The 9,793-nt window shown below is 44.2% G+C and overlaps 1 protein-coding gene across 5 annotated transcripts in view; it reads right to left on the reverse strand.

The window, feature by feature from the left end:
• Window positions 1-8,471, reverse strand: part of GPM6B (glycoprotein M6B) — a 170,612-nt gene extending 162,141 nt beyond the window's left edge. For 2 of the 5 annotated variants that reach the window (XM_011957851.1, XM_011957853.1), the window contains exon 1: window positions 8,166-8,471. In XM_011957851.1, coding sequence (XP_011813241.1) covers window positions 8,166-8,169 — 4 coding nt within the window. In that variant the 5' untranslated portion in view covers window positions 8,170-8,471. Of the gene's footprint in view, window positions 1-7,985; window positions 8,094-8,165 lie in introns of those variants that run through there. The other 3 variants (XM_011957855.1, XM_011957857.1, XM_011957847.1) reach the window with 2 other exon arrangements.
• Window positions 8,472-9,793: the final 1,322 nt, after the last annotated feature.

Raw genomic sequence — 9,793 nt, forward strand, 5'->3', positions numbered from 1 at the left:
GAGGCGGGCAGGTCACAAGGTCAGGAGATCGAGACCATTCTGTCTAACATGGTGAAACCCCGTCTCTACTAAAAATACAAAAAAATAGCCAGGCATGGTGGTGGGCACCTGTAGTCCCAGCTACTCGGGAGACTGAGGCAGGAGAATGGTGTGAACCAGGGAGGTGGAGCTTGCAGTGAGCCGAGATTACGCCATTGCACTCCAGCCTGGGCGATGGAGCAAGATTCCATCTCAAAAAAAAAACAAAAACAAAAACAAACAAAAAGAAATGAACAAGGGAACATCACAACAGATTCTATAGATAACAGGATTAAACAGATAATACAAAATATTATGAACAACTTTATGCCAACAAATAACTTAGATAAAATGGACAAAGCCCTTGAAAACCACAATTTACCAAAATTGAAACAAAGAGAGAGTCTGACTATTCCTCTGCTAAAGAAATACACTTCATAACTTAAACATTTCTACAAAGAAAACTCCAGACCCAACTGCCTTCACTGGTAAATTCTTGCAAATATTTAAGAAAAAAAAAATGGCTGGGCACAGTGGCTCACACCTGTAATCCCACCACTTTGGGAGGCTGAGGCAGGCAGATCACCTGAGGTCAGTAGCTCAAGACTAGCCTGGCCAACATGGTGAAATCTGTCTCTACTAAAAATACAAAAAATTAGCCAGGCATGGTGCGTACCTGTAATCCCAGTTACTTTGGAGGCTGAGACAGGAGAATCGCTTGAACCCAAGAGGCCGAGGTTGCAGTGAGCTGAGATCACACCATTGCACTTCAGCCTGGGTGACAGAACTAGACTCTGTCTCATAAAAACAAAAACAAAACAACAACAACAAATCCCACTTTTAAAATTAATAATCCGGCCAGGCACGGTGGCTCATGTCTGTAATCCCAGCACTTTGGGAGGCCGAGGCGGGCAGATCACAAGGTCAGGAGATGGAGACCATCCTGGTGAACACGGTGAAACCCCGTCTCTACTAAAAATACAAAAAATTAGCCAGGTGTGGTGGTGGGTGCCTGTAGTCCCAGCTACTCGGGAGACTGAGGCAGGAGAATGGCGTGAACCCGGAAGGTGGAGCTTGCAGTGAGCTGAGATCACGTCACTGCACTCCAGCCTGGGTGACAGAGCGAGATTCCATCTCAAAAAAAAAAGTAAAAAAAATTAGTAATCGAGTAAATAGACATGGAAGTTGGTTCTGTTCCAATCCTAAACCCCTCTGGAGTCACACCAAAGATCAACCCAATATCATTCCATCCCAGAAAACTAATACTTCCCTTCCTTCTCTCTTTCAAGAGAGATTAGACAATGGACTAGATTTAAAACATTTTTGTAAGATTCATTTATATGTATCCATTTGTAATCAACTAAAATTCATTACTCCCATCTGGCTTTCAGTTCCCTGACCAAATCATATTTCCTACTCTCTCCCATACCTATTCTCTGCTATGGCCAGGCCAGTTTCTTCAGAATTCCCCCAATAAACCTTGCTTACTCATACCTCTCTTTCATGGGTTATCCTAATCCCTTCCACCCTTCTCAACACTCCTCAAATCTAAGTCTCCACTGGAAACTTCATATAAGCCACAAGGTTTTACCTTTATCAGAACTCCTTCCAAACTTTTACCTGGAATTTTACAGTTAGACACAAATGATTCTCTCAGTGGGTTTCTTTTATCCCCTTGGGGAGACTGTCATTTCCCTCTAGCTGCCATGTGCCTGCTTAAAATCCCTTCCTGATTCTCTGTGACCAACAGGGTAATGACCAAGTTATTTCCTGGTACTTTACAATCTGGTCTCAGCTCTCCCCACTCCCCTACATTGAGGCCATTCCCAACTCAACATACCCACACAGCAGCCTCTGCCATGGCTCCTGCTTTTACACATTTGTATCCAGGGCCTGGAACATCCTCTCCCACACACCTGGACACCCTTACCCCCATCTTCCTGCTCATCCTTGAAGACTCTCAGATCTAAAGTAACTGCCTCCCTAGGGAATCCCTCTTTGAAATACCACCTTCCACCTTTTTTCCTCAGACAGATATTCTTTTTCCTACAGGATCTTGTACTTTTATTACAGCTGTTTATCCACCTTTCAGAAATGACTGTGGTTATTTGAGAACAGAGTCTTATTTTTCGCTTCAAAACTTAGCACAGTACTTGGCTCATCTGAACAGGACTCTGAATGCTTGCTGAGTGAGCAGCTGTCCAATATTCCCCTGAGAGCCCCATGGTGATGGGCATGTGACAGGAATTCAAAGGCTTAGAGACTGGCACATGCTAGTTGCATGACATTGTGGTAGGTACTCGTTTAACCCTAATATACATGGTGAGGATGGAAACACAAAGCTGCCATTGCCTTTTAATCATCAGGGCAAGAATGAGTTTCACTGAAACAAAGCCTTCCACCCCAATCTTTCCAGAACTTCAAAAACCTGACCAGAAGGAAGTACTTTTCACCAGAGAAAGAAAAGTATTTTATAGCATCAGAAGAAAAAAAGCTCAAAGCTCAAGGCAAAAAAAAGCTAATGGAAGAACATCCAAACTGCTCTTTCAATTGTTTTTGTGTCTGTGTATGCCTGGCAGCAATCAAATTACTTATAAAGCAACTTCAAGCTCTGAAATTGTTATTCTGTGATAAAAGTATTAATATTATTAAAGAATAATTTATGTAATTTACCCTATTTTAATTTAGCATAGTTTACCAGAGTTTGCAGTACATAAATGTTAATTTAAATACCTTGAAATCTATCATTTTAATGTTGATAGACCTTAATAAAATGTATATGAATCCTCATTTTTTAAACATTTGTGGAATACCTACAATATGCCGATCATTCCAATGAACACCGGGGTATAACAATGAATAAAATGATTTCTGCTCTTGACAAATTTGGTATTTTGAACAGAAAGAGGCATATTAAAAACACTAACATGCCAGCCATCATGTTAAAATTATTAAATGGATGATGATGGCTCAAAATATACCAGATGCTCTCTTACCAATGTTTACCTAAAGGATCCCACCCATCTACCCCGTATCCTCCATTCTTTTTCTAAACCATAGTGATCACTGTCCAGAACTTAGGTTCTAGGCTCTTTTCCAATATATCTATGTACTGCTTCTCCCACCAGTAGTGTACTTAAGAAGTCAGTGGTGTTTGTTCCCAAACCTGTTTACTCCAGCTGTACTTGTTACTAGAATTATGAAACCTAATTCGATATTACATAAACTAATAAAATATGAGTGCCAAAAGAGAGAGTTTTTCCTTTCTTTGAAAACCAGATTGATTACTTTGGAGAGTCTTAACAAAAATGAGTCACTTGAGAAAACAGTTGCAAAAGTAAGTATGGGGAAATTTAGAGGTTTAAGGGGAGTGGGGTAGGTGATATAAAGGGATTCTGCCCAGAGACTGGTTCCCAATGCCTTTAAGTTTGCATTCTACTTTAATGTAAGAATCTGAAGCTGAAAATCAGAAGCCAATGAATTTTGGCTGTGATTTACGTAAGAAAGACTTCTAGGAACTCCAATCAGGTCCTTGCACTCAAAGCAAAGGGCTTGACTCTACAATAAAATATCAGCAAATTAATGTTTACAGTTAAACAAAATGTTTAGGATACATATGTGGCACTTTTTATGATTCATCCCTTTGGCATTTTCAATAAACCATCCAGTTGCTTGGTCCTGGATGTAGCAGATAAGGGTGTTTTCTAAGAAGCCCTTGGAGAAGACAAGTGGTTTGGTCAACAGCTTTTGGTAGAACAAAAACATAATAAAGAATTAATGATTTCTTGTTTGTCACAAACTGTACTCCGTGGTATTCGACTATGAGGTTTACTTAAAATGTCGGTTTGTGTCCTTATACTAAAAGGCAGCTCTCTCCAAGATCCAAGGGTGGGCTCCTTACTAAATCTTTAGACTCAGAGGGAGGGAAGCTAGCATATTCTGGGATTACTTCCTGCCCAGTTATTCATCAGGATTCCATTCCTTTGTGTCTCCCACTGCATCTGAATTCCTGAGCAAGCTTCCAGAACCAAGCATTGCATGTATGGGTCTTCAGCGTGCTTCTTTCTGAGTGCAGCCTCTGAGAGTGGCTGGAGCCTGGATGTTGGGGAAGAAAGGGATTCAAGGAGAAGAGGTCAGGAGAAGCTAAAGCTGGAAGTGTTAAAGAGGGAGAACATTATAGCTTCCTCCACCAGTTCCCTTAGAAAAGAGTCAATCATGCTGGAAGCATGCATATCGAAGATGCCAGCATTTAACCCAACTACAGATGACACTTCTGATGCTGGCTTCATGCATTCAAGTAGTGTTTAGACCATCAGGGAGCTGTTTTCTCATGTTTTTCAAGCATAACATTACTCTCTCATTTCTTTTTTCTAAATTACATACTGGTTGACCTGTAAAGACCCAAAGAAATAATTTCATCAAATTCTTTTATTTTATAGTAAACTAAAATTAAGAAGAGAAAATGATTTACCCAAGATCACACAGCAAGCTAGTGGGCAAGCTGGGGCAGGCACCAGGGCTTCTCTGCTGAACAGCCTTCTTTGCTTCCTGGCTCCAGGAAACAGGAGCATGAGCACCCCCCCGGGATCTTGTTAGAAATGCAGAAACTCAGGCCCCACCCAGGCCCACTGAATCAGACACTGCTTTTTTAACAAGATTGCTAGATGATCTGTACACATATTAAAAAGAACTGCTCTAGACCAAAATTTTTAAAATGCTATTTAGTGAAATTATTGACATTTAAATATATAATCCTTATGAAAACTTCCTTACCACAAAATGGGTCAAAACAATTATTTCAATATTTTGTTGTATCTGATCATTTCGTATACAGTTTCCATTTAAAATTATAGGCAATTGACCACTCACAGTGGCTCACGCCTGTAATCCCAACACTTTGGGAAGCAGAGGAGGGAGGATCACTTGAGGCCAGGAGTTTGAGACCAGCTTGGGCACCATAGCAATACCCTAGCTCTACCAAAAAAAAAAAAAAAAGTAAAGCTTAGTCGGGCACGGTGACACATGCCTGTAGTCCCAGCTACTTGGGAGGCTGAGGTGGGACAACTGCTTGAGCCCAGGAGTTCCAAGACACAGTGAGTTATCACATCAGGCCACTGCAGTACAGCATGGACAGAGTGAGACCCTGTCTCCAAAAGATAAATAAATAAAAATAAAATTATAGGCAAAGAAACAAAATCAGCATTTCTCTCTGGATACATAAGCCATATTAAAGCAGGATGGATATTCCACAAATGCCCTATAAGAGGTTATTACATGGAATTCACTTAGTTGCTATGTCTTCAGGCCTATGAACAAGGTAACAGAATCAAAATTCTGTTGGGCAATGCAAGTTCCTATCAGATAAAACCGGAGTTAACACTGAAGGGTGTGTGTGTGTGTGTGTGTGTCCGTGTGTTGTGTGTGTGCACACTCACTCACCTTCACAATATGTGCAGCCAAACATGGAACCCTTCAGCCAGAGAAATAATTAGTTTCAACACACTCATTTAGGTAGCGTACTGCATACACAATACAGCAACATCTCATTGTGCAAAACAACCAAAGTTACTGAACAGTCAAATACACTTCAAACATCAATTGGCTCATTCCATTTACCTGAACCCTTCAGAAGACGCAAATCCATAGAGACAGAAAAGTTAGTGGTTGCCAGGGGCTGGGGGGAGAAGAGAATAAGGAGTGACTGCTAAATGGGTACAAGATTTCTTTTTGGGGTTGATGACAATGTTCTAACATTAGATACTAGCGATGGCTACACAAATCTGAATATACTAAAGACTACCGACTTGTATACTTAAACGTGTGAATTGTATGATATGTGAATTATATCTTAATGCTATAAAAAAAACTGGCTTAACAATTAAAACCCATGTTTTCTTTCAAGATGTAATGAAAAGTGCAATTATACATACCACCACTACTCATTATTTTATTTTTAGTTTAAAGATTGTAAATATCTTAAAATTTGAGTCTGAAGGGACTTTTATTTCTACAAACCTCATTTATTTTACCAGTAAATTAACTGATCCAGGTGAAGGAACTAATTGTATTAAGAACCAAAGTCCCGACTTAATGGGCCAATGGTCAGAATTTTCCCAACGTTAAATCATTTCAATTAAAACATTCAAAAGAGGATGTACGGTAATTAAATACATCTGGAAAAATAAAACCAGGTCATGGCCCTGTGGTGTATTTACTAACAGTCTACCAAAGGAAATCAGTATGTTTCCTTTTTTACGTGAAGGGAACTTTCTTTTTAATGTAAAAACTAAAACCAAAACCAAGGATACTGCCAGAACCAGTGAAGTATGCACAAATTAACATAAATTGGCAATTGAAGTGTGGAGCTAACAATTGTCCAAAACACAAAGTACTTCCTTAAGAACAGGTCTCTGGCTCCCGCCTTTGCTTCATGAGAACTGCACCCAACTTCCACACCTATCTAAAAATGAAGCCCACCCTACCCCTAAATCAGTCCAAAGTATTGTGAAAGTTATTCTGAAGAAGGTCCCCATGTGATAATTCCACACTCAAATTCCACGTACAAATCCAAACGCCTAGCGTTAAATTAAAATAAATAACGATTTCAGAAAATGTAGTTGATGCATTCCTCAATACCACACGTGTTCGTAACTGCAACATCTTTGGTGGCAATTATCACCAAAGTGATCACAGGCTGAGTAGCAGTCATCCTCTGAGCCTCATTTTGTGTATGAGTCTCATTTAAAACGGAGGTTGAATGGTGTGACTGCTCACATGGGGGACATTACGAGAAGTAGAAACCGGAGTTACAGGCCACTCAATTCTGCCCTTTCTAGAAGAATCTTAGGCTAGTTCTTGCCTAACTTTCTAGAAAGAAATTTTCCTGTTGGATTTGGTGGGCCTTACCTCCTTTCATATTTTGATCACCTAGTAAATTTTTTAAAAATGTCAACGAGCTTCCTTTGAAATGCAAAAAAGTGCCCCCCTTACTCCTCACCAAAATTTTAATCAGTACAAAATTATCGCCCCCCCCACACACACAAATTAATAGCAGAGATAATGTGAAAGAGGGGGATAAATGATTAGGGGGAGGGGAGGAGCGGGCAAGCAATTCCCAAGCCCTCACCATTAACCCACAATGGTTAAACCCACTGACGTCCTCGTTAGGAATGCTCTTCACAGTGTTTATGGCTTGTGGCTGGAGTCTGTCACTAGAGAAAGATAACGGAGCAGGAAGAGAAAAACCCTTTCCCAAGCACAGCTGTCACACGTTTCCAGGAGTTCTGCGGAATGAGGTTGATTTCCACAGCACTCTTTACGAGTTTTCCTCCCAATACAGAGTCCCCACTTAACAACATGTTGCTGACGGCAGCATTTCAGGGTGTTAGGAAACGACAAAAAGAATCCTACAGCCGCCTTATACCAGCCTTGGGCCAGGTTGGAGATTTCAGATTTTCACCCTCCGGAGCGGAGCCTTTTGCCATTGCTAGTCGTTCCCCCCGTTGCATTGGAACCCGCTCAGCATACCGTCTCCACCTGCGCCCGGGCCGCATTTTGATAGTTGGAACAAGGGACAAAGAGGAGAGACTCAGCCTCCGTCCCATCCTGTCCCTCTCTTGAAACCACTTTCCTGGTTTCAAGGGTCAAGGTTTCGAAATGAGCTCCCGAAAGACCCCAGGCTTGGGGAACCGGGTGTTTGTTTCGCGCGGGCTTAAGGAGAACAGAACCACGGCGGGGCGGGGCGCGGCAGGACTGGACTGGGAGCTCGGGCGACAGGGAGAGCGTCCCGGGAAACAGGCAAGAAGCTACTCTCTACTGGCCCCTTAAAATAAAGCACGAGCCCGGGACGCGCCGTCTGTTCTCTCTGCAAGTCCTCCCGGAGACCCAGCTCTTAAGCTCCCGCGAGCTGCACGTGCGGGGCGCAGCCGGAGCGGGGAACCACCCTAGGATACAACAGGGAAGCGCACCTGGGCGTTCCGGACACCTGCGCCGCGCCCCTCCCACCTCCAGCGTCCTGGCTTCGTCGCGGAGGTGGCCGAGGAGGCGCCACCTGAGCGGGGGAGGGGCGGGACCCTCGGAAGGGCGCGCCCTCCCGGGGCGGGGGCGCGAGACCGTGGCCGTGGCGCGGAGCCAGCGCGCTCGCTTACCCATGGCTGGAGACAGGAGGGAGGGGTGCGGGCTGCGGGCGTTCGGGCTCCCCGGGGACGGGCAGAGCCGGTGGCACAAGTTTGCAGGTCTGGCGGGCACGTGCGCTGACCGAGCTCCTGCGGGCTGCGCTGCGCGGGGCTGGCCGCTGGCTCCTAGCTGCTGGCCGGGGTGGGAGCGCGGCGCGGCTCCGCCTGCACTGGGGGCTGGCCTCGCGGAGAGGGGCCCTGACGTCAGCGCCGGGGGCTTTGTGCGCCCGGAGCTAGAGCCCGATTGGGGGCAGCGGGCGCGCGGAGTCTGCAGGCAAAGCCCGCAGCTTCCTCTGGGACCCCCGGGCGAGCGCCGAGGGGCGCGGGAACCGGAAAAGCCAACGGGGGGGATGGGTAGAGAGGGGAGTGGGCTTCTAGGATCGCGGAGGCGGCCATCCGCTTCCCAGATGAAAACTATTATGGCCGGGGAAGGTTGTGGGGGGCGGGGGGCTTTGAGGTCTTAGCCACACCCATTGTATAGATAAAGAAACTGAGGCCCGGGACACGGGACCAAGGACACTTAGTACTTAACAGCGTTGGCTCAATCCACAGTCTCAGTTCCTTTTGTTCAGATACGAGTCGTTACTTAATTCAGTGGGTCTCAACCCTGGCTGCAGAGGAGAAATCAGCTGGGGAGCTTCTGGAAACCGGATTTCATCATGGCCTCTGCGGGTGGGACCCAGGCATCCGTTCTTTGAAAGCTTCCCAGGTGATTCCAATGTACATCCAAGGTTGCGAAACATTGACATAAGTAACTTGTAGGTGACTATTGACAGACACAGGTAGCACCCTCCAATCTAGAGTGGTGCCAGATTTGCTGGTGTCCGTTATCATCTCTCTTGATCCCTGAAAGTCCACCCCTGAAAGGCTCTTGGAGACTTTGCAGACTCGCTGCGGTCAACCATTCCTCCCACTGCTCAGGTCTCGCGCTTGAGCCTTTAAGTGAATTAAATGGTTTAACAGTGTCCAGGGCTTCAATTACTTCTGTCTCCTTAGAGAAGAATTTTCCTGTCTTCAAAGGTATCAGAAGTCATGAGACCCTTGCAGTTTTTGTAGGACTAACGCTTTCTGTGACATTTCTGAGCCTGATATTCCTCCCTGATATTTTTTGTTGTGTTCTTTTATCGTTCTGAAAATACATCATGTTATTTGAACAGAGGGTTACATAAACAGTGACAATAGATAGTACACTTAAGGGACATTTAAGTCAAAAGAGAGGCTTTAGGACTGAGAAAGGGTGGAGGAGGCAAACATTTCATCTTTTGAAGTTTATTGGATTAGGAAAGATTTTATCAAGGCAGAGCTCTAGAAAGCCTAATAATATTTTACATGAAAGGACAGAGATTTGTGCTAGGAGGATCAGTGGCTCATTTTCACAATCCCACAGGAATAGTCATTTCTAACCAATCTTCATGCAGTAATAAAACAGCAGGGAGCTCATAGGTGTAACTTGTTGTCCTGTTAAGACAAAGTAATCCATTTGCGCCATTCCTGAGTGCAAGTGTATGTAGGAATCCAACAATAACTGAGGCTGCCTGTAAGGGAGAGAAAGACAAAGGTGGACTGGGTGAGAGCAATGAGGAATTCATGCTAAGTCCTAG

This window comes from Colobus angolensis, unplaced genomic scaffold (assembly GCF_000951035.1).
Source record: "Colobus angolensis palliatus isolate OR3802 unplaced genomic scaffold, Cang.pa_1.0 Scaffold450, whole genome shotgun sequence".
In the NCBI taxonomy this organism is placed as follows: Eukaryota; Metazoa; Chordata; class Mammalia; order Primates; family Cercopithecidae; genus Colobus; species Colobus angolensis.